The following is a 25,727-nucleotide window of genomic DNA, read 5'->3' as shown; positions in this document are numbered from 1 at the left end:
ATCATCTGAACAAAATACCTTGAATGGCTGATCCAAATGAAGATTCAAAAGAAGTCTCTTTCGGTTATCATTCAGCATGCTATCTATTTTTTTCATATGAGGCAAAAGTAGCTCATCTAAAACAAGATAAAAATTTATTGTAGCAGGATAAACTATCAACACAAAAACTTGTTAAAACCCAACTTTTCTCAAAACATTAATATATTAAGTTCAGACATTAAATTCACTGGGTTATATAAAGTACTGCTTTAAAAAAATATGACACGAAGTTTTTAGAATAAAAGCGAACTTGAAATAGATTTACAATAGCCAGGTGAGAAATAAATAACATGACAGAATCCAAAGTGCTAGGTTTTGCCCTGTCTCTGCCACCAAAAATGACTGATGGCAAGCTAATTCCTCCAGACCTCATTTACCATCTGTACAACAACAGTATTACAACCATTATATATTTATCTAACATTATAAAGTTTTATAAAATACTACAAATGATATTCTTAAATCACTAGTTTGTGGGAAAGAAAAAGTAGGGGAAGAAAAACGATCAAAATCCAGTTTCAAGAACACAAGAGTCAACATACTATTTTAGAAAAGGACAGAGTAAAAGTAAAACAAAGATTCCAACCCAAAACTTGTTGCTTTCTTTTTCACCCCTTTGAAACTTTATAAGGTCTTTTAAGGAAAGCACCTTGTAGTGTAAGTTAATTACTTTTGGTGCTATATTAAATATTTTAGGTTACTAGATAATTTCTAGGTGACATCTTTTATAACACTAATCAGCTATAATGACCTTTCTGAAAATGTATAAGCCTCAGGATCTAGTTACAAATTTCAGAGCTGAATAAAGCCACTCCTTATGTATCTGGGATACAAACACAAGCAAAGTAACCAGTGAAAGAACACTTCCTAGAATTGAAGACAAAGTCTTCAGTGAGGAACACTTTCTATGGCAACACCTGATAGTTGTCTTTTAACTTTCTAGTAGTGATTAATTCTATTCAAACACTGTAAGAGTTATATTTCACAAAAACAAGTTTCAAACATTTGTGGATTATTTTAAAATATAACCATTAAAATCTTTCCCCTTTACATGAAATGGAGAAAAATCAGAAAAACAATGAAAAAAAATCATTTAAAACACAACTGTCCAGAAATGACCACTGCTAAGAGATGAATTTTATGATGCAAGGAGTTTTGATTGAGAGAGAAAACAACCAATGGAAAAAATAACCTGGGGAATTAACTATTGGGTTTTAATCATGGCTCATCTACCACTAACTTGTTCTATAACTTTAGAAAATACACTTAATCTCTTTGAACCTTAGTCTACAAAACAAATATTTTAGACTAGATAATCTCTAAATCTCTTCCAGCTCTACCTGATTCTAAAATGACCGAGGTATGGATTACTGCCTCTGACTATATGGTCAAAAAAGGAATGGACCAGAAATTGTAAGACCTTGGATTTTAATCCTTTCTCTGCTACTTGCAAGTTGTGGGCCCTTAGGCAATTCACTTAACCTCCAAGATTCACAGCCTCACTGCCTACATCCACCAAAAAGGATGTCCAAGTTGTTCTGAGATTGAAATGGAATATCTTATGTCTTATATGTCAAAGTATATGGAAATAATAAAACAACATATATTATTAGGCATTGCTGTTGAAATATATTCTTACTGTCTTTTGATCTTACACTGGTTCAATTCATTTTGATGTAATGAAAACTGGTTCCTTGACCCTTTCATTCCTTCTTTCAGTTGTCCTTGGTGAACGCTAAAGTAGCTGAAGGCTAAATATTAGTAAGCAATATTAGCTATGTGAATTACTAGTTTATCTCATTTATCAATTTGTGGAAGGGGCCACATTCTAAATCTGACAAGCTCAGGGGAACCCTGCATGGCAGCCTTTCAAACTCAGAGACCTAAAGTAACCACACAGGTCTGAAATTAAAACTTTTTTAAAGTATATTTTATTGATTATGCTATTACAGTTGTCCCTTCCCCCCTTTATTCCCCTCTGCCCTGCACACCCCATCCCACCTACATTCCCCCCTTTAGTTCATGTCCATGGGTCATACATATAAGTTCTTCGGCTTCTACATTTCCACACTATTCTGAACCTCCCCCTGTCTATGTTCTACCTACCATTTATGCCACTTATACTCTGTACCTTTTCCCCCTCTCTCCCCCTTCCATTCCCCTGCTAACCCTCCACGGGTTCTCCATTTCTGTGATTCTGTTCCTGTTCTAGTTGATTGATTAGTTTGTTTTTGTTTTAGGTGTGGTTGTTAATAACTTTTGAGTTGGTTGTCATTTTACCGGTCATATTTTTTATCTTTTCTTAGGTAAGTCCCCTTAACATGTCATATAATAAGGGCTTGGTGATGATGAACTCCTTTTACTTGACCTTATCTAGGGAGCACTTGATCTACCTTTCCATTCTAAATGATAGCTTTGCTGGATAGAGCAATCTTGGATGTAGGTCCTTGCCTTTCATGACTTGGAATACTTCTTTCCAGCCCCTTCTTGCCTGCAAGGTTTCTTTTGAGAAATCAGCTGACAGTCTTATGGGGACTCCTTTGTAGGTAACTGTCTCCTTTTCTTTTGCTGCTTTTAAGATTCTCTCCTTATCTTTCATCTCAGGTAATATCATTGTTATGCGCCTTGGTGTGTGCTTCCTTGGGTCCAACATCTTTGGGACTCTCTCTCTCTGAGGTTCCTGGAAGTCTATTTCCTTTGTCAGCTCGGGGAAGTCCTCCTTCATTATTTTTTCAAATAAGTTTTCAATGTCTTGTTCTTCCTCTTCTCCTTCTGGTACCCCTATGATTTGGATGTTGGAACATTTAAAGATGTCCTGGAGGTTCCTAATACTCTCCTTATTTTTTTGAATTCTTGTTTCTTCATTCTGTTCTGGTTAAATGTTTCTTTCTTCCTTCTGGTCCACACAGTCGATTTGAGTCCCAGTTTCCTTCCTGTCACTGTTGGCTCCCTGTACATTTTCCTTTATTCCATTTAGCATAGCCTTCACTTTTTCCTCTATTTTGCGACCATATTCCACCAATTCTGTGAGCATCCTGATTACCAGTGTTTTGAACTACGCATCTAATAGATTGGTTAGCTCTTCATTGCTTAGTTGTATTTTTTCTGGAGCTTTGCTTTTATCTGTTCTTTCATTTGGGCCATTTTTTGTGTGTGTGACCTCGTTTCCGTTGTAAGGGGCAGAGCCTTAGGCATTCACCAGAGCGAGACAACCATGTCACTGCATTTTGACACTGTATGTAGGGGAGGGGTCTGAGAGGGAACAATGGTGCTTGCTATGCTCTCTGCAAGTGTTCAGTCGCTTCCCCCGCTACCCACAATCAAATTGGGCCCTTCTGGTGCTGATTCCTGGGTGGGTGGGCTTGTGTACATTGTAGGACCCTGTAGGTCTCTCCAGCGAACTCTCCTGTGAGGCTGGGAGTTTCTCCTGGTGCCTCAACCCCCACAAGTGTTTTCAATCAGAGGCTTTGAGGCTTTATTTCCCCATGCTGGAACCCTGGGTTGTGAGGTCTGTCTCACTCCCTAGTTCTTCTTCCCAGTTTATCTGCACTCAAATGTGGGACCACGCAGTCCAAAATCTGCTTTGCTGGGTCTTCCAGCTGCCACCCTGCTGTGAGTCCTCTCTGCCCCGCTGCCTGTCTCTGCCCCTCCTACCAGGCTAGATGAATGTTTCTTTTACTCCTTGGTTGTTGGACTTCCATACAGTTCGATTTTCTGGCAGTTCTGGTTGTTTTTTGTTTTTAAATGTGTTGTTTTCCTTCTTGTGGTTGTTCAAGGAGGCACAGTGTATCTACCTACTCCTCCATCTTGGCTGGAAGTCCATATCCAGTAGTTTTTTATTTGAAATTAAAACTTTCTAACAAAAAGGAGTTCATGGCTGGTATCCATCTTTTGTTAGGGGAAAAAAAACCTGAGCCATTTTCCCCTAACAAAGGTCAGTCTTTACCTTAATTGAGCCTGTCTGCTGTCTTTTTGCACCTGTGACCACATACCTTCGGGATGTCAAATTTCTTTTCTGGACCCCTCAACCACAGGGGAGACCACAAATCCCCTCATTGTTATTGTTATCATGTTAATTATTGACTAGTATCTGTCCTGTACCCACCTGTGTAAAAGTGTCTCATTTTACTTTTTATCTGATCCCAGAGGTCCTGCCTCCCTAATCTATTGCCAAAGGATTTCATGTAACCCACTTACCCTGCCTCTTTTGATTGTAATGTATAAACTGAGATGCAAAACTGCCATTCTCTGTATCATTACCTAAACTTGTTGAGATTTTGCTTTCCAGCAATTGTGAGTTTGGCTCAAATAAACTAACCAAAAATTCTCCACGTTTGAATGTTTCTTAGATTGTTTACTTGGCGTAGTTGGCAGGATTCCACAGAAGCCCAACCAGGATCACCTTGCAGACCCACACTCTCTGGATACTCGCAGAGGCTTATTATGCCTCACCAATTCCTTGTTTTGCAAAGGGTGAACCTGGATGAGTTTCAATTGGAATTCTGTACTTCCCTGTTTTAAGGTGTGAGGGCCTGACTTTTTAAATTCACGCAACAGAACTAAGAGTAAGGGTTGGCAGAACCCAATTTAAGGTGGGACTGGAGGGAAAAATGGGTGGCTGGTTTTAACTTTGGCTTTTCAACTGGAATTGCTTTTTGACAGTCTGACATGCAGACTCAACAGATCCCAAAATAAAACTAAAATTAAGATGGGGAATTGTGCTTCCAAGGCCAGAAAATCCCAGACGCTAGCCCTCATTAATATTCCTCGTAGGATGCCTTGATGTGCATTACAGAAATCGGAAGATTTAACTATTAGAAATGATATAAACTTAAAATGGCCAGTAAGCAGTTTTCTTTTGATGCCTAATTTTTTTTGCACGCAAAATTAGAAAAATGCTGGCTCTAAAATTAAACTGAGTGTATGAGAAGCATATCTTGATTTAGAAATTGGAATCTTCTCAAAGAAGCAGTTAAATTCTTTTAAAAAGTTAGTAAGAAATTTTAGAGACTGTCTCAGAGCTAAAAGCAGCTTCTGAAGCTAATAAATGCCACCCCTTTTTTCCTCCCCTCCAAGACTCTGGTACCAAAGTCTGTTTTTGAAATGCAAATATTTGGTCTCCAGGAACTCTTATCTGGACCATTTCTTAAAATGCAAAATTTTTGGATGGTAAATCTTATCAAAAGGGTTGGAAAAAATACCTTAGCCATATCTGATCAAATCAATTTATTTCAACTATTCCTTTCTAAATTAGTCATTTTAAAAAATGGAACCTCTTTTTTTAAAAAAAGATTTTTTTTTGGAGGGAGAGGAAAACATCAATGTGTGGTTGCCTCTTCAATGCCCCCAACTGTGGATCTGGCCCACAACTCAGACACGTGCCCTGACTGGGAATTGAAACGGTGACCCTTTGGTTTGAAGGCTGGAGCTTAATCCACTGAGCCACTCACTCTTGCTAGGGCTAAATTAGTGAATTTTGATTAGTTATTGGGTATATAGATATTTTTGAAATGCTAAGACACTGATTGCTAGACAAGTCTCGGGTCTCCCTGCTTTTGGCTTTTGTTGCAAAGAGGCTTTGGAGTGCATTTGAAGCTGTTAATGAGTCTTGTTAATGTCTTTGTTAGCAGTGTGTTTTTTGAAAGTAAGCTTATTCACCAATAGAAGAACCTATGTTTCTATAGGTTTTGTGTTCATAAAAGTCAACCTAGGGAATACTGTTTATTTTTTGTTATAATTGGAAACAGGGTTTCTAAAAGTTAAGAATTAAAATTACGTGGGAAAGACATTGAGTGGTTTTGATAATCGAAGGCATAAAATGGAAACATTCTTCAGGGAAAAGGAGGAAAGTGAGTTCTAAAGATATTTATTTCTGAATGGGTAAGGTTTGTAAAAATGTGAAAGCTGTACAAGTATTATAGAAGGTTGTGAAGGTTTTAGAAGTTCGTGAAAATTTTAAGTTTGTAACATTAAGCTAAAACCTTAAGCAGCTAAAGTTGCTTTTGCCTTCTCTACAAAAATGAGTAATGCAATTTATATGTATGGTTTTGATGTAATATATGTTCATCTGTGTATCATTTGTAGCGCTTTTCCCCCCACCCCTGCCTCTGGATGGCATCACTAGGGTATATTTTATTGGCCTAAAGAAATTATGGTAAATACTTATGTAAACAAAGCAGGATCCTATGGTCTGGACAAAGTATTTAATATTAAAACCAGTGTAAGTTTGATTAATGTGTTTTAGAGTTATTACCATAACATGTGTTTGTTTTACCTGGAGTTACAAAAAGGTTTATGTTATGATCTTTTGGTTAAGTATATTTGAAAAACCTTCCCAAAGTTTAAATTTTAAAAGAACTTTTTAATCAAGAAATAACTTTGCATCATTCCCGTGGGTCCTAAAATACCTCAAGAATTTATTCTCTTCTTATAAAACTTTTTGAGATGCTTGAAGTTACTTGGGAAGTTTTGCCAAAATAATAATAACTATGTTCTGATTATACACCTTTTTGCTTTCACCTGGGGAGATTACAAATTTACTTAACAGTATTGCTTCAGGAATATAGGGGACTTTAGTCCCACTTATTGTCTTTGATACTAAAAGCTAATTTAAATAATGTTAAATTTCCTAGGAATTCCATTCTAATCCAGTATGTGAATGATTTAATTTATGGTCTAGGAAATCACTAGACTCCCAAAAAGATAAGCGATTCTGTTTGCCCAAAGCAAAAATACTTTTGGTTATCTAATACCTAAAGATGGACTATTAACCCTGAAAGACTCAAAGGAGTATCTTTTCCTCTTTCAAAAACAATAAAACAGCTTAGAGGATTCCTCAGTTTTGACTGGATATTGTCACAGTTGGATTCCAAATTTTTATTAATGGCGCAGCCCCTGTATGTCTTCTTAAAATCAAACTGATCGGACCCCCTGTTTGTTCCTAGGAATGGTTTATAGGAAACTCCTTAATAATGCTGATTTAATTCAGTTTACAGATGCATCTTTGAAAAAAATAAACAGGAATGTTACTGAGCTGTATATGCATGAAGTTCCATGATGGGCATAATACAATCTTTATTTACCTAAATAAAATCTGCCCAATAAGCCTAATGAAGTTTTTCAATTGGCTGAAGATCAAATAGTCAGGATTTACACTGACAATAGCTACTATGCCTTTGATGCAGCTCACAATTTGAAAATATTGTTAAAGCAGCAAGGCTTCTTAATTTTCTCAGGGCAGACCATAAAGAAAGTGTTACAAAATTATTAGACGTTATACAGAAATTAACACAATTGACAATTATCAAAATTTCAAGGCTTTCTGCAGCTACCAGCATGAAAGCAAAAGGAAATTTAACTGATGCTGCTAGACAGACAGCACTGAACAGCCAAGTTATACAGACCTGAGAATGTTCCTTCTTATTAATTAAAACAAAAAAATGAGAAAACACGTCTTTTATAGTTTCAATGGATAACTGCAAAAGAAAGCAGAATATTGCAACAAAAGAAACCTTTGTTCCAGGCAAACAGGCCTGGCTTGGACCCCCAATCAAAACTGAATCTTACTTATAGAAGCTTAATTACCTATACTATACTTTTAATATGTATCAGCTAAAATTAGCACCCTAAAGGATGATTTTGTAGAGTTAACAATATTACTGAAAACCTATAGCTCACAAAATATACAACAAATGTCCTGTCTATAGGCCCCCAAAATTATTCCATGGGTCCCAAGAACATTTCCCACTTCCTTTTAGATCCATTTCAATATGGTAATCGGATTTAACCCAAATGCTACCATCTCAAGAATGAAAAAATAGTATTAGTTATGATTTTGTATGGGTTGAGGTATTCCCTTACAGAACAATACATTTAAAGGGAGGTAAATTATTATTATCATTATTTTTTAAAAATCAATTCCAAATTAGGGAATTCCCTCTAAATTGGTGACTAAGGGACTCCTTAACAATACAACCCATTCATATTTGGCCTCTTCTACAGCATATTCACTGTATCACCCCCAATTATCTGGATTGGTAAAATATACAGGTAATACAATAAAAACTCAACTAGATAAATATGCAGAGACTTCTAATTTCCCTTGGTCAGAAGCTCTCCTCACAGTACTCCTCAACCTGAAATCTATAATAAACCTTTCCCCTTATGAAAAGTCAGTAGCCACCCTATAAATCTAGATAAAGGGACATATAAATCAGCTTTAATAAAAGGAGATACTCTACATTTATTAGGCTCATTAACCATCTTACAAGGACTATAAATTAATAACATTCCTCAATATATTCCTGGGAGATGAAGACTTCAAAAACCACAACTTACAACCAAAAGATTTTTGTCTGTTGGAAAAAAAAAAAAACATTAAAGACTATCCAACATTGTTGGAAGGGGCCTAATTGCAAAAGGATATTTGCCTGTCTCTGACACTTGTCTCTCCACTTACAATGGAAATCAAAGGCTTCCCAGGAATGAAAAGTTACTGACCCCAAACAACTATCCCAAAACATCAAGGCCTGTGTACCTACAAATTAATGTTACACTGTTTCTTTGTCTTTAACTGTCTTCAAATATTGATAATTGTATTTGTTTGTTCCTTAAGAGTTTTATCAAACCTTGTATTATATATACAGCCCAACTGTTATTTGTTAAAGGTATATAAAATAACTTTTGTATTGTCAGTACTACTCTTGTAAGGTTTTAAAATTTAGAAGAAATGCTATTGTAAAAACAGATGTATTTTTAATTGTATTATTTTGTTTATATTACAGTTGTCCCAAATTTTTTCCCTTTGACCCCTCTACGCAGCCCCCACCCCCACTCCCTCAGGCAATTCCCACACTGTTGTCCACATCCATGAGTCTCGCATATATGTTCTTTGGCTACGCTATTCCCTGTGCTGTACTTTATTATATTCCCATGACTATTCTATACTACCAGTTTGTACTTTTTAATCCCTTCACCTTTTTCACCCGTGCCCCCAACCCCACTCCCATTTGGAAACCGTCATAACATTCTCTGTATCTATGATTCTTTCTGTTTAGCTTTAAATTTTTTTTTAATTTATTTTTAGAGAGATGGGATAGGAGGAAGAAAGAGAAACATCAATATATGAGACATGTTAAAAGGCTGCCTCTCGCATGCCCCCAACCAAGGACCTGGCTCACAACCCAGGCAGGTGCTCTGACCAGGAATTGAACTGGTGACCCTGTTTGTTGGCTGGCACTCAACCACTGAGCCACACCAGCCAGGGCTCTGTTCTGCTTGTTTGTTTTTTAGTCAGTTGTTGATAGATATGTATTTATTGCCATTTCATTGTTCATGGTTTTTATTCTTCTTAAAGAGGACCCTTTAACATTTTATATAATACAGGTTTGGTGATGATGAACTCTAGCTTTCCCTTATCTGTGAAGCTGTTTATATGCCCTTTGATTCTAAATGATAGCTTTTCTGGGTAGGGCAATCTTGGCTGTAGGACTGTTTTTCATGACTGTGAATAATTCTTGCCAGTCCCTTCCAGCCTGCGGTTTCTTTTGAGAAATCAGCTGACAGTCTTATGGGGGGTTCCCTTGTAGATAACTGCTTTTAAGATTCTCCTCTTTGTATTTAAGCTTTTGCATTTTAATTATGTGTCTTGGAGTGGCCTCTCCGGGTCCATCTTCTTTGGGACTGCCTGTGCTTCCTGGATTTGTGTGCCTATTTCCTTTACCAAGCTAGGAAGTTTTTCTTTCATTTTTTTCAAATAGGTTTCCAATTTCTTGCTCTTTTTCTTCTCTTTGCAGCATCCTTATGATGCAACTTGAAGTTGTCCCAGAGGCTCCTTACACTATCCTCATTTTTCATGGGGGAGTGGATTCTTTTTTTTTCCTTGCTGTTCTAATCAGTTATTTTTGCCCCCTTATGTTCCAAATTGCTGACTTGATTCTTGGCTTCACCCACTCTACTGCTGATTCCCTGTAATTGTGCTTTATTTCAATCAGTGAACCCTTTGTTTCTGATTGCATCTTTTTTATGCTATTGAGGTCCTCACTAAGTTCCTTAAGCGTCCTTGTAACATGTGTTTTCAACTCTGCATCTAGTAGATTGCTTGTCTCCATTTTGTTTAGTTCTTTTTCTGGAGTTTTGTTCTGTTCCACTTGGGCCATGTTTGTCTCTTCATTTTGGCAGCCTCCCTGTGTTTGTTTTTAGGTATTAAGTGTAGCTACTGTGTTTCCCAGGTGTGATACAGTAGGTGTCCAGTGACCCAGCCTCCCCTAGTACCCAAGCTGGGTACTCATTGAGTGGGCTGTGTATAGCCTCCTGTTGTATGAAGTTGGGCCTTGATTGCTGTTGGCATCTCCGAGGTCAGCGACCACCTGTGTTCTGTCTGTGGTCACACAGCATTAGCTACAAAGCAATCCGCAGATGGCTGCTACTTGTGCTGGGCCTAGAGGTTCCCAGTAGAGGCCAAGCTGTTAACCACAGACATCTGCTTCTAGTGCCAGGCCTGGGGTTCACTGAAGCCAAATGCTGCTTGTTTGAGATAATTTAGGAAAATCTGAAGCATCAGCCAAGACAAGCCATCTGTATGGAAAAGCCACAAAACAACTTGGGTGGGTCAGGGCCTCAGGGAAACCACCAGGTTGGGGTAAGCAGTGTGACCCAGGTTGATGGAGTCTCAGATATTGTACCCTGTTGCTGGCTCTGTGGTGGGAGGGCTCAGGAAAAGAACAATGGTCTCTGTCAGCACATCTGTTTGGGAGAAAGCTACCTGTCTCTCACCATGATGCCAGATAATTCAGCTCCTCCCTGTATGCCTCTGATGCCTTTCAAGCTGCTGCCCCAGTGCTGTGGCTCAAGAGTAAATCTGAGCACATCTGTGTGCAGGCCCTTTAAGAACTGCCTGGGATTCCAGCATTTTCTGCCTTCCAAAGCCTCAATCCCTACTGGTTTTTACAGCCAGAAGTCACTGGACTTATCTTCCTGGCACTATAACCTTGGCCTTGGAAGCCTGTTGTGGGGCTGGGACCCCTGGCTACAGAAATAGCCCTCTGGATTTTTATCTGCCATATGTGGATATGGGACCTGACCCTCCTACAAGTCTTGATGTGGTTTCTTCAATTTTGTAGTTGTAGGACTTCCATTTAGTTCCGTTTATGAAGGGTTTGAATGGTTGTTTTTTCTATAGCTTAAATGTAATTTTGATGTGGTTGTGTGAAGAGGTGAGCTGTGTTTACCTATACCGCCATCTTGACCGGGAGTCTGATGTACATATTTATAAAGGTTATAAAAAATTAGTTTGTCCTAAATATGCCTACCACATAACCCAACAAATTCTACTAACTTGCTTCAAATAAGAGCTGAAATGAAAATGTAAAAAAATTTTAAATATCTGGAAAAAAAGCTGAAATGAGTATAAAAACATGGCTATCCATAACTGCTGCTGAGGCACAGAAAAATTTACTTACAAAACTCTTCCTCTTAACTTAGATTCGGAGATTTTTAAATGGTAATTATAATTTAAACCATTGTGTTCTTACAGCTTTGGATCTAACTTAAGGTTACACCTTCCAATTACACAACTATTGGAAATCAAATTAATAACTGTACTTGGAGTGCTTCCATTGGGAAGTAAATGGTCTATAATAAATAAAAACCCATCTCATGTCAGATTATGAAAACTGAAAAGGTGTATGATGTCCCCTTAAACTGTAAGTGAATGGTATACTAGATACAAAATATAAAAAAATGAGGGGGGTGGGCTGGGATGGGAGTAAAACACAGAAAACTGTACTTGAATTGAACCACAACTGAAATAAAATTCAAAAAATAGTAAGTAAAAAAATACACCCCCCCCCCCAAAAAAGCCAGAAACAAAACAAACAAAAATAAGATGAGACAGTCAACAAAATCTGAATTGTGATAACTCAGGTAAGAAATGATCCAGAGTTTTTCTTAATGAAGGCCCATATGACCTGACAGCTTCCCATTTACCTGCCTTTCACTTTGGAAAAAATTTGGCCAAGACTCCCATTCAAGGTTACAGTCTTGCCCCATTGCCAATGATAAATCACTCAACAAGACAAACACCAACACTAGAGCTTCCTGGGAGTAACCCTTCCTAGCAAAATGGACCCTGTTATCCAACAAAAGGTTGGTCATCAGTGCATACTTTGAACTGATTTACGAGGAAAAGGAGATGTCGGGGGAAAAGCCATACGCTAAACCTGACAAGCAGAGAGGAGCCTGCTTGGTGGCCTTTCAAACTGACACTTAAACTGACCACATAGAAAAGTTTTAAACCCAACTAAAAGCAGTTCATGGCAGGTAGTCATGTCCTGGGCCAGAATTTTTGCCTAACAAAGGTTAGTCTCTACCTTAACTGAGCCTCTCTATTGTCTTTTTGCATCTATGACAACATACTTTCCAAATGTCCTATTTCCTTTTTCCAGACCCCTCAAAGCACAAGCTGGCACCAGGGGGAAACCAAAAATCCCTTCATTGTTACTGTTATCATGCTAATTGCTGGCTATTATCTATCTTGTACCCACTTGTGTAAGAGTGTTTACCATTTTACTTTTTATCCAATCCCAGGTTTCCCCACTTTGCTTACTTCTGCCTCCCTAATCTATTGCCAATGGATTTCATGTAACTCAGTTACCAGCCTCTTTTGATTGTAATGTATAAATTAAGGTGCAAAACTGCCATTCTCTGTAGCATTATCTCAACTTGTTGAGCTTTTGCTTCCCAGCAACTGCTGTCAGTTTAGCTCAAATAAACTAACCAAAAATTCTCTATAGGTTTAAATGTTTCTTACGTTGACAATTTCATCTCTATTTTACTACAAAAAATACCAATGTAAATGTAAAGGAATAATATTAAAGAATAAACCCAATGTATATATTTTACTATTAATAGATTAGAAAATAATTACTCTGTTAAGTATCTTTTACTGGACACAAATATACAGTTTTATTTTTATACCATTATTATTTGATTCATCTTTCCAGTTATTTGAAAACAAAATATATTGATATCTGGATCTTTCATGTAATACAGACATTTAGTAAAATATTATGAGGATGATAAAGATTCTAGAATTGAAAGAAACTATTGGGTAGTTGCTTATATTCCCCATGAGTAGAAATCGATAAAAATACATCCAATATTAAGTTGTTCAAGTACCCAGACAATTCATGAAAAGAAATTACCATTTTATAGAATTATATACACATCATGGATTTGTTAACTGAAAGTATAGGTATATATTAAAAAATATATTAAACACATAGCTAAAAGACAAATAAAAGATCCAGAAAGTACTACCCAAGAAAGTACTACTTAGCAGACTGTACCATTGCTCTTCTCTAAGGCTTGCATTGTGTCAGGGTCCAAGGCAATGCTAACAAGCAATTCCATGTAACTCTTAAAGGTTTCCTTCATTGCTCTTGTGTTCAAAAAACGAGTGACAAAAGGAGCTGGAGGATCAAATTCTGGGAGGGAAAAAAGATGAAATATTAAATATTCCTTCCTCACAAATTTAAAGCATATTTCTCTATAACAAGACCATATAAGAAGATTAAAGGTTGTAAAGAAAATTTCTCAAATTAGGGTTCTCCCACTCTGCCCTAAAATCACCCAGGTGAAAAACTCTCAGACATGGTTTCCACATCTCAATCGCTTGTAGAGCTTTTAAAACAAAACGAAACAAAACAAACCACCCCCCAGGTTGTTAGACTTATTGAAACAGTCTTTTGGTGGGGAGGTAGTTGCAATGAAGCTTAAGCTTAAGTATACTTTACAGAAGGTTCCTAGGTGACTCTGAAGTGGAAACATCAAGCCTCATTGGACCCTATTTGTCCACCCTGGACCCACCGCAGACATTAGGTGCTGGGCTGTGTTACTCCAGAATGGTGGTTTCTCTGTACTTAAGTAGTAAAGAAACTCTAAGACATCCAGTGGACAAATTAACAGATATCTCTTCTTTTCACTTCCATACTTATATCACTATAAAATTCTGGACTAGAGCCCTGGCTGGTGTGGCTCCGTGAATTGAATGCCAGCCTATGAACCAAAGGGTCACCAGTTTGATTCCCAATCAGGGCACAGGCCCAGGTTGTGGGCCAGGTCCCCAGTAGGGGGCGAACAAGAAGCAACTGCACATTGATGTTTCTCTCCCTCTCTTCCTCTTTCTCTACAAACAGGTAAATAAAATCTTTTAAAAAAAAAAATCTAGACTAGGGCCAAGACATTAAAAAAATTTTAATGTAAACATAGCCATTGCTTAGAGAAAATTTCTCTAAAATTCGATGGCAAGAACTGCAAGATTATAAGTATCAATTTTGTTTTTCCCATTCCAATGTATAACCATTATCACAGATTTTAACAAGTTACTGTTTCACGATATTAAGACGTTATATATCTTTCTTACTCTGCTGACATTTGGAAATGTGGGGTATAAATGCTGGTGTCTTACTTAGCGTGAATTAAGGGAGTGATACCATAACTGTCTAGCAGCCATGTATTTGCCATGATTCTGTCATCTCACTGCCATGAATTTGAAGGGGGGAAAAAAGCCAGTGTCATGTACTAGTCCATGATAAAGCAGTAAAAATTAATTGTATCTTTCCTCTTGAGTAATAACTTAATATTGTTAATAGTAGTATGCAGTGTAATGAAATAAGAGGTATATATAAAGCATTTCTGCTATGAAATGGTAATGTCCAGGAAGACTATCCATACAATTGTTTGAGTCACAAAATAAACTAGACACTCCCCACCCCCCATGGGACACCATTTTTATCTGAAAGAATGACTGACAGACACAGCAGGCCTATTCAGATTAGGTACTTAGCAAACATTTTTCTTAAATATTAATGAAATTAATCTGTTACTTCCAGGAAAACAATGGTATTTGTTGCAAATAATAAAATTTGAAATTTGAAGTGAAAATTTGAATTCTGAAAAACATACCTACCACTGTGATCTTGACAATGTCCCAAAACTTAAAGACTTCATCAGTGAGAACAGTGATGGTATTAATAAATGTTAGTTTTGGTACTATAAACATGTATGACCAAAATGTAAGCTAAAACCATGAAACCTTACAAGAAAATGTAGTAGTAAATCTTTAGGACCTTGGATTTGGCAGTGAATTCTAAATATGACACAGAAAGCATGAGCAGTAGAAAAAATATATTTGGCTTCATTAGAATTTCAAACTTTGTGTGCATTAAAGGACATTATCAAAAAAGTGAAATGTCAAACTACAAAATGGAACAAAATATTTCAAAATCATATATAGTTATACCTCGGTACTCATCGGCTTCAGACCTCATCAAACCCTGTACTCCTCAGATTTTGACAGGAAGAAAATGTTTCAGCACTTGGCGCTTGCTTGGGACTCCTTACACTTACTAGAACTTGTATGAGTTACCACACTGCAGGAGAAAATGCTTTATCATTCAGTACTTGTCGATTTCAGCACTTGTCACAAGTTCCAGAACGAATTAACGATGAGTACTGAGGTACCACACTATCTAATAAGGGTTTAATATCTAGAACACACACACACACACAAAAATGGCCTAAAACTCAAGAAAAGGAAAAATAACCCAATTAAAAAATGGGCAAAGGATTTCAATAGACATTTCTGGGAAGATAAGCAAGTACATGAAAAGATGTTGAAAGACATTAGTGGTTAGGGAAATACAAATCAAAATCACAATGAGATATTTACAATAACAATTGCTGGTGAGGATGTGAAGAAATAGGAACCCTCATGCACTGCTGGGAGGAATATAAAATGGTGCAGCCATATAGAAAGTAGTTTGGTGGCTCCTCAAAAAGCTAAACATACAATTATCATATAACTCAGCATTTCCACTCATCAGGTATACACCCTATAGAATTGAAAAGAAGGACACAAACAGATATCTGTAGGCCAATGTTTGATGCAGCATTATTTATAATAGCCAAAAGGTGGAAACAATCCAAGTGTCCATCAATAGATAACAAAATGAACATACAGTGGATACACTTACAATGTAATAGTACACAGCCATAAAAAGGAATGAATTTCTTATACATGCTATAACCTGGATGAACCTTGAAAACATGCCAACTGAAACAAGCCAGGTACACTTACATGAGATATTTAGTATAGAGGCTTAATAGTTACAAAGTTTCTGTTTGGGATGAAGAAAAGTTTTGGAAATAGCTGTGGTAGTTGCATAATAATGTGAATATAATTAATGCCACTGAGTTGAACACTTTAAAATGGTTAACAAGGCAAATTTTGTTACATTTTACAACTTTTTAAAATGTGAAAAACTGGCCCAGCATGAGCGTTAATCACTTGGTTGAAGCATCATCCCACACACCAAAAGGTTGTGGGTTTGATACCCTGTCAGTGCACATACAGAAGGCAGTCAATTGGTGTTTCTCTCTCTCCCCACCTCCCTCTCTCTATAAAAATCAATAAACATATATCCTTTGGTGAGAATTTTTTAAAAAGTGAAAAAATGAAATAGAATATGTATGTCAATGAGCAAACAAACCAATGAAATATTATAAAATCATTTATGGATGAAAGATACATTCAAAAGGTAGGATAAACCAAGATTTTAATGTAACAAGCAAGAAAAGTTGAAGAAACTACCACCTGTCAAGTTTATTAAGTAAAAAACTTTCCTTGAGCAGCAAATAAAAATATCCATAATTATCTGAGAAGGTAATTAAAATACTCCTTTTCCCAACTACATATCTATGTAAGGCTGGGTTTTCTTCACATGCATTAACCAAAATATGTAACAAACTAAATGTAGAACCAAATATGAAAATGCTAATCTTCTAAATACTGTTAACTTAAGAACATTCAGTTGTTCAAAAAAACTTGTTATTATCTAATAGGTTTATTTTAAATAAGTATTTTTAAAAGTTCTATTTAATAGATGATATTTGGTAAATATCAATTAATCCACAAAAAGCTAAGTGTTTTGGAATCCTCAGTACATTTGAAGATTATAAAGAAGTTCTGAAACAGTTTGAAAACCATCAGCTTTTAAATTTATATTTATTGTTAATATTTGCTTTTTTAATAAAAAGTACTAGAAACGTTTGCCTAACTTTAAGTGACACCTAGTGGTAACTCATGTTACCAATGAAACCAATTTTATCAGTTAAGAAGGAAAAAGAAAAATTTTATCTTGATTGTCCTTTGGGGAATTTAATGTAAGCTCAGAACCCAAACCTCTGTATTCTAAACAGGAAGTAGGAATGCTAACTGCAAAAATTATGTATAATGCTTTGCTTACATACTAAAAGCATTGAATTTCTTTAGAAATTTTGATAAGCAATTTCTAAACAACCATTCCTAAGTAGGATTTAAAAACAATACATTTTAAGTCAACTTTTGCACCAAAGTTTTCCAAAAAATATTTTATTTATTTTAGAGAGAGGGGAAGTGAAGGAGAAAGAGGGGGAGAGAAACATCAATGTGCAAGAGAAACATTGATTGGTTGCCTCTCACAGGCTCTCTCTCAACCAGGGACCTGATCCGCAACCCAGGCAATTGCCAGGAATCAAACTGGTGGCCTTTTGGTTTGCAGGACAACACCCAGCACACTGAGCCACACCAGTCAGGGCTGAAAAAGAATTTTTGAGATGATTCTTTTCCAATTCAAATAATTTCTAAGATGAGCTCCCAAGCAATGATACTTACAATATCAGAAACCATTCTCAATAAACAGCACCCCCAGTACCCAATTCATCGTTCAAGTTCTGCCAAGATTGTAAATTCAGTTTCTCAAATGCATCCCCTCCCATCCATCCATCCATCCATCCATCCATCCATCCATCCCTGCTGCCACAAGTTAGGTTCAGACTTTCAATTTATAAGTGAACTATGGTGTCTTGTAATTCAGTTTCAAATTTCTCATTAAGTTTCCTACTTAAATTCCTCCAAGGACTCCTTTGCTTACAGGATCCAGAGCTTTTTGACTTTAGCATGACACACAGTTTTCCATCAACCTTTCATCTTTTCCTTCCTACCTTTATGCTCTAGAGGAGGGGCCAGCAAACGTTCTCTGTAAACGGCCAGATAGTAAAGATTTGAGGCTTTAAGGGTCATATGCTCTCTGTAATAACAACTACTCAAACCTGCCAACTGCCACTTGCAGTTGGAAAGCAATTTTATGAAAATATGCAAATGGGTCAGTTTTCTAATAAAACTGTATTTATAAAACAGGCTGCAGATTAGATCTGGCTCTCTGGCCATAGTTTGCACATTTGCTCTAGACTACTGAAACATTTGACATTTCTTGTGTATATTATACAGTAAGTACTGTGCATTCTTGTGTTTTACAAGCACCTCAGGTTTTACTTATAATAAAGTAAGTATCTATATCCAGCCTACATAAATGTTATTTGATGTACTTGTTTTTAAGAATGTACAATGGTTCTAAGGTAAAAAAAGAAAATTGATAACTGTTGATCTATTTCATCCTTTTCATGTTACAAAAGTAAGGCACAGAGCAGTTACCTAACTTAGCCATGGGCAACCAGCTGGCTAGTGGCAGTATGCATTGCAGTATATATTATATACTATATAGTATAGTAGTATGCATTTATAATTGATAAAGATTCCATATAGATGGATGTATACATTATTATATAACTATATATAGTTTCAGAGTTGCTCCTTCCTAGGTTTTACTATTCTAGCATAAACACAAACTCTGAAGTTTAGAATTAGAGGACTCTTAGTAAATCATGTGATCTAACCCTCATCCTACCCAAAGAGGTGAGATAGCTGGCATTCTAAGGCTAGAATTCATAATGTTCTTTCACTTCACTGCATTTTCTATTTCACAAAGCTGTATGTGTAAGCAAACTGCTCAGGGAAAGTAAATTTATTTTTATAAAAGTCTAAGCAGAACTTACTAGGTAGCTAAATCCCCTAAAAAAATAAATCCTGAATTGTCAGCATCACTGCTCCTCCCCATTTATGCAGAATTTAAGTAATGAAGGTATTCATTTCATAGAGAACTCACCCTCATCATCACTATTAGAATGGATTTCAGGAGATGACTCAGATTGGGATGATGAAAATTCTTCTTTCCATTTCTTCCGTTTCTTTGGTGGTGGCTCAGCCTTTACTTTTAGCTGTTTACCTTTGGGTTTTATGGAAGGGGCTTTTGTAGTTGTAGTTTTTGGTGTTGGAGGATCAGAAGTTTTACTGCTATTACTAGGCTTAGCCTGAACAGTTCTGCAATGTTATAAACAGATTTCATTAACACACCGAAACCTTGATAAATTAAAATAAATTAGACAAAAGAAAAAAAAGAGGGAGGTGGGGACTGGTTGAAAGGTGAGAGGATTAGTCAAAGAACATGTATGAATGATCTGTGCACATGGACAATGGTGTGGGGATTGACTATGGGAATGGGGGGTGGGCCCTGGTGGGGAGTGGGAAAAAATTGGGAAAACTGTAATAGCATAAACAATATTAATTAAAAAGAAACACTAGAGAAGAAAAGTTTGACTACCCCAACAATACCTCCAAAATAAAGTCCAAGTCCTACATGTCTCCAATGATGATTTCCCCCTAATTCTCTGGAAATACATTCTTTAACTATTAACATTCAATATTCAGTTATTAAGGGACTACTATTCAATCACTATTTCTCTCTCTCCAGCCCAAGTATGAGGTTGTACGACAGAGCATCACTGGGCTTTGGGAAGTAATGCATGATAAAAACCCTTGATAGCCACACCTAGCTCTGAACATCAGAAACTCTCACAGGTGGTGCAGGTTTTGATATGGGGAGACAACTCCATCTATCCTGAGCCCCTTAAGATTTGCTGTGTGCTAGTTCTAGAGACTTGAATGGATCAAATTCATTACAAAAATAAGGTGGGTTGTTTCCAATGAGTTAGAATTAAACTAGACCTTCATGGACAACAAGTGTAGTGATTGCTGGGGAAGGGGGATGTAAAGGGACTACATGGTAATGGAAAGAAAATACAATGAAGATTAAATCAAACAAATTTTAAATAAATAAATTAGCACGTAAGTAAATAAACTTGACCTTCCTAGCACTAGGTTGAGAATAACTAGTTACAGTCCCTTTTCCGTACAGATCACAGGGCATGTGTGTAGGTCAGTAATATTCCAGACTCATGCTCCAGACAGCTCAGAGTTACATTAATATATAATGATGACTCTACTGTATACTTGCTTAGTAATATGCAGGTCTTATTTTTTCTCAAAATTTGTATTATTTTAAATTTGACATCATCAATACTTTCATTTTATATATAATAATGGTTATCTGACTCTAGCTCACAAAAAGCTGGACTCAAACCTTTTGTCTCCAAATTCTTTTTTGTCCCCTCATGACAGTAGGGTGACACCAAAGGACTCAGAGAAGAAAAAGGGTTCCCGTCCCACTACAAATAGCCATGAGCTTTATAATTCCTGTCTTGTTACTTCAAAAGGAATCTATTATTACATAGGGCACTGAATTTTTAGACTGGTATATAATGAAAAAAAAATCAATCTTTTTAATTGATGTAATTCTTTGTACAAGACACCACCAACAATAAGCCTTCCAATAATTACTAAACAAATATATTACATAAGAAAATAAATACCTGATAGTCTGCGAAGGCTTACTTCTTGGCTTTTTGGAACACACTCTGACATACTCCTTTTTGTTTGTGTTTTCAATGAACTTCACATATATCCTTTTGTATTTACTCTTCGCGTCTCCAAAATAGCCAAGGTACTAAGGAAAAGACCACTTTGAATTACATAATTATACATTCTGTACACAGAATATATTACTTTGTCAGCTTGACCGTCAACATGACCATCCTTTAAGTTTTTCAAAATGCAGCTCTTGCCAGGCCAATTTCACTCTCTATAAAAATGGTCCTTAATCGCAGGCCTCATACACAGAAGCCATCTCATTTGGCTAATGAGCAGATGCTTATTTAGCTCAATGATACTAAACACGTACATGAGCATGAAAGAATAACTTCTGTAAGTCCTCTGGTAAATCAGGCTATTTGGCAGAATGAGAGTCTCTGAGCCCCTCTAACTCATCACAGACTAGCACTACTTTCTTTCCTTTATTAGAGAGTAAGAAAAGGTTAAGCAACAGTATAGAATGATTTAGTTTTAAGTAGCTGGTATTTGTAAATTTAGTTTAAAATCAGCCCATCAGAGTATCACATACAGGTGCACCAAGTTTTACTGCACTTCACAGATACTGTGTTTTTTAATGAATTGAAGGCAAGGCCTTCCACCTTTAAAAAGACTGCAGTATGTGATGCTCTAGAACTGAACCTACTATCTCTCTGAGGTGTGCCTGTGCTCTGTAATTCAAACTTTATGCTATTTTATATTAGAAATGCTCAATATAAAATGTTTAAATATTCTATATTTTCCCCAGGATCACTGTAAAAAAAAAATGAAGGCTAATATAAACAAGCATTTTGCTTACACTATTCGTAGCGGCGAATTCTCTTTGCCCATCTCGAATTTCAGGAACAAACTTCTGTAATAAAGCTTTTTGTACTTTCCAAATAGCTGGGGGTTCTCTTCCTGTTTTTAAAGCCTCCTGTAATATGCAGAATTCATTACATTTACAAAAAGTAACAACATATTCTAGATTTATAGAATCTTCAGAGCTGAACGAAATCATTAAAAACTATGTAGCTCAACCTTTTATCTTTACCTAGCTGAACTTTTATACTCATTCTTATAAGCTGGCTGTTCAATCTCTGCTTAAATTCTCCAAGAAATAGGTAGCATACCAACATGCAGAGCAGCCCAATACCCTTTTGTATAGCTCCCAGAAAATGTTCCTCTAATGATACTGTCATATATTATTTATGCTGAAATATTAACAGTAGCTAATTGTGAATAAAACTAATACAGATACTTGAATTTTGTACTTTCTAATGTCATTCCTCACTGCCCCAATTAAAAAATAAAACCAAAATCAAGCAAACAGAAACTCAAATGCAGGTTTTCTTAAACATAGCTAAAATTTTCTTATATGAAATTGTAGCCCTGGCCACGTAGCTCAGTTGGTTAGAACATCGTAGCCTGATATGCCAAGGTTGTGGGTTCAATCCCCGGTCTGGACACATATAACAATCAAGCAGTGAATGTATCAGTAAGTGGAACAACAAATCTATATTCCTCTCTCTTAAATCAATATATAAAAATTAAGAAAAAAACTTAACATTCTACTCATGGTTCTATAATTTGAAATTATAAAAATACATCTAACTCTACTTATATTATATTCCTGTTACTTTCTTTAAATTATAAAATTAGATAAATAGCTATTTTCTCCAAACTCCTAATAATACAATTAGTTGGGAGTCTTCAAAAACAATTAACATTTCAAAACTTCTCTAATCACTAGTACAAAAATAACATACTGACTAGTCAGAAATATATTAAACTTGGCTATAAGTTAAAATTATCTTAAGCTATTTTCTTTTGTACAGTATTTGATATATAGTAGTGATTTTATTATTTAACAATTACAACGGAGTAATTGAAAATACAACTTGTTGCACTTCAAGCTAGATATATGCTATTATAGTCATCATGAAGTCTAATAATGCGCTCCCACCAGACTATAACCTTTATACTTTACATTACCTTAAAAGTCTCTATGTCTTCTATCTTTAACACAAACTCATCGCGTTCTCTGTACTGGCCTTCTCCTCCACTTTCTATGTCCTCATCATCTGTAAAACCTTCTATGGCAACAGTGTCCTGTCCTTTTGCACATTGGTTTGAAGGAAGACCATCAGGTTCGATGGGTTTTGGGAGTTCTGTAGAGCTTTTATTTTCCGGGATATTTACTGCCGATGAAGTTGTACCCACAGTGGTGGAGGAAGTAGCAGCAGTGCCAGTAGTATTGGCAATCAGGCTAGTAGTTGCCACCTGTACGACTTCTGAAACTAGATAAAGCAAATGCAAAAAATAATAATAATACAAATAATAAAACATTTAATTGTTTTGAAGAAACCCTAACAATTTAAAAAGAAACACAATTATTTTTGCCATCAAATTATTTGAAACAATAAAAACTGCAGTAAGAAATTAAAGAATGGTTGTTAATTTTCAATAAAATGGTGAGAATCACAGACAGCTACACTGACCTACATGGACTGTAAGTCCACTTAACTAGTACAAAGATATTTTTTAGAAATAGACATACAAAAGTGCTGCAGGATAAGTGAGGGTCATATGACCAGAGCTGTGAAAAATTCCTAGAAGAAAGGCAGATTGGATGTGGAAAAGGAAAAAAATACCCCCAAAATATTTTGTATCAGCACTAGAAGCTACAGAAATAAAAAGGATTAATACATAATAATCTAAAAAACTGTATCCTAACAACTTAGATGAAACAAATTTCCTAGAAAGACAAAACTAATGAAATGGATTCAAGAAGAAATAGAACATCTGAATAGATCAGCAATTTTCAATCAGTGTGCAGCAAGAATTTTGAAAAAATGCAATACCTGACTCTTCAGTCAGGGGTACTTTTGCCTTAGATTGTCAAATAAAAAAATGACAGTCAACACAACAACAGCCATCCAGGTGAATGAATCAAAATTATACCTATTTTTTGGTCAGACCAGCAAAAAATACATTGTTTGTTGTGCTGCATTTTTTTATGTTAGTTTATATGTGCCATAAGAAGAAGAAGGTTGAAAATCACTAAAACAGACCAATAACAAATTTTTTAATACTTTAAAAACATCCCACCAAGATAAGCAGAGGCCAAACTGGGTTCACAGATGGGGTCTCCCAACAGTTGAATAAGACTACCAATCCATCAGAAACTCCAAAAAATAGGAGGAAATGCCTCCAAACATATTTTATGAAACTAGTATCGTTCCGATAGCTAAACCACACAAAAACATCGTGAAAGAACTGTAGACCAGTATTCCTTATGAATATAAACAAAATTATTCACCAACATGACAAAATCCACTAACATGTAAAAAGAATTATATACCATTGTCCCAGTGGGTTTTGTCCTTAGAATGCATGCTTAGGGATCATCTCAGTGGGCACAGAAATAAGCAATTCAGCATCACGAATAAATACTTTCATGATAAAAATCACTCAGCAACCTAAAAATAGAAGGAAACTTCTTCGACCTATAAAGGACTTCTGTCCACAAAAAGCCCATCCATAGTTAACATCACAGTAAAATGGTAAAAAACTAGATGTTGCCTCCTAAGGTTATTTGAAGAACTAAAACTGCCTTGTTTTATTGCTTTGGGGGGTGGGGGTTGTGCTTCTAAAATATTGCATGTTTACAAATGGAAAGTTTGTGGCAACCCTGAGTCAAGGAAATCTATCATCGGCATCATTTTACCAATGACATTTTCTCTTCATGTCTGTATCTAGTGCTTCTCCCAAAATTTCAAACTTTTTCTTTTTTCTCTCTCTCATGTCAAAAGCTAAGATAGGCTGAAAGCTAGACATCTTATGCTAAGCAGTTATGAATACAAAAGAAAAGTTCTTGAAGGAAAAAAAAAGTGCTACTCCAGTAAACACATAAATGGTACAGCAAAACAGCCTTCTTGCTGATAGGAAGACACTTAGTGATTTGGGTAGAAAATCGTACTAGCCACAACATTCCCTTAAGCTAAAACCTAACCCAGAGCTAAGACTCTAACTGTCTTCCTTCAGTTCTGTAAAGGCCAAGAGATGTAAGGAAGCTGCAGAACAGTTTGAAGCTACCTGACATTGGTTCATGTTTAAAGAAACAAGCTGTCTCTGTAACAACAGTGCAAAGTGACGCAGCAAGTGCTGATGTAGAAGCTGCAGCAAGTTATCTGGAAGATACAGCTAAGATAATTAATGAAGATAGCTACACTGAACAATAGATTTTCAGTGTAGATGAAACAGCCTTCTATTGGAAGAAGATGCCATCTAGGACATCTAGAGAGGAAGTCAGTGCCTGTCTTCAAATTTTCAAAGGACAGGCTGACCCTTTTGTCAAAGGCCAGTGCACCTGGTAACTCTTAAGTTAAAGCCAACGCATGTTTAGCATTCTGAAAATCCTACAGTCCTTAAGAATTATACTAAACCTACTCTGCCTGTGCTCTATAAATGGAACAATAAAGGCTGGATAACAGCACATCTGTTTACAACATGGTTTACTGAATATTTTAGGCTCACTATTGAGATGAACAGCTCAGAAAGAATTCTTTCTCCCTCCCTTCCCCTCTCTCTAAAAATAAACAATATACATATACATACATACATACATATACATACATACATACATACATACATATGTAAAAGAACATGATTTGTGGGAAGAGGTCAAAATATCAACATTAACTGGATGTGGATCCTTTGTGGATGATTTCAGTGATTAAGTCTTCAGTGGAGGAAGTAACTGCATATATGGTAGAAATATCAAGAGAATTAAAAGTGGAGTCTGAATATGTGACTGAATCGCTGCAATCTTATGATTCATCTTTAACAATGAGAAGCTATTTCTTTCAGAGATTATGGAACAGACAATAAAAGATTGAGATTACATAAACTTACTTGATAAGGCAATGGCAGGGTTTGAGAAGACTGACTCCAATTTTAAAAGAAGTTCTACTATGCACAAAATGCTGTCAAACAGCTGTGGCTG

The 25,727-nt window shown here is 36.2% G+C and overlaps 1 protein-coding gene across 4 annotated transcripts in view; it reads right to left on the bottom strand.

The window, feature by feature from the left end:
• The window catches only part of QSER1 (glutamine and serine rich 1), a 69,985-nt gene that overhangs the window by 10,287 nt on the left and 33,971 nt on the right, over positions 1-25,727 (bottom strand). For 3 of the 4 annotated variants that reach the window (XM_036029200.1, XM_036029202.1, XM_036029203.1), the window contains 6 exons: positions 22,715-23,019; positions 21,540-21,656; positions 20,686-20,819; positions 19,083-19,297; positions 13,386-13,523; positions 19-116 (listed from right to left, as the gene is read on the bottom strand). In XM_036029200.1, the coding sequence (XP_035885093.1) occupies positions 19-116; positions 13,386-13,523; positions 19,083-19,297; positions 20,686-20,819; positions 21,540-21,656; positions 22,715-23,019 (1,007 nt within the window). The remainder of the gene's footprint in view (positions 1-18; positions 117-13,385; positions 13,524-19,082; positions 19,298-20,685; positions 20,820-21,539; positions 21,657-22,714; positions 23,020-25,727) is intronic. The other variant, XM_036029201.1, reaches the window with a different exon arrangement.

The sequence above is a fragment of the Phyllostomus discolor genome, chromosome 6 (genome assembly GCF_004126475.2).
Source record: "Phyllostomus discolor isolate MPI-MPIP mPhyDis1 chromosome 6, mPhyDis1.pri.v3, whole genome shotgun sequence".
Taxonomy (NCBI): domain Eukaryota; kingdom Metazoa; phylum Chordata; class Mammalia; order Chiroptera; family Phyllostomidae; genus Phyllostomus; species Phyllostomus discolor.
This window is presented reverse-complemented; position numbering and strand designations above follow the sequence as displayed.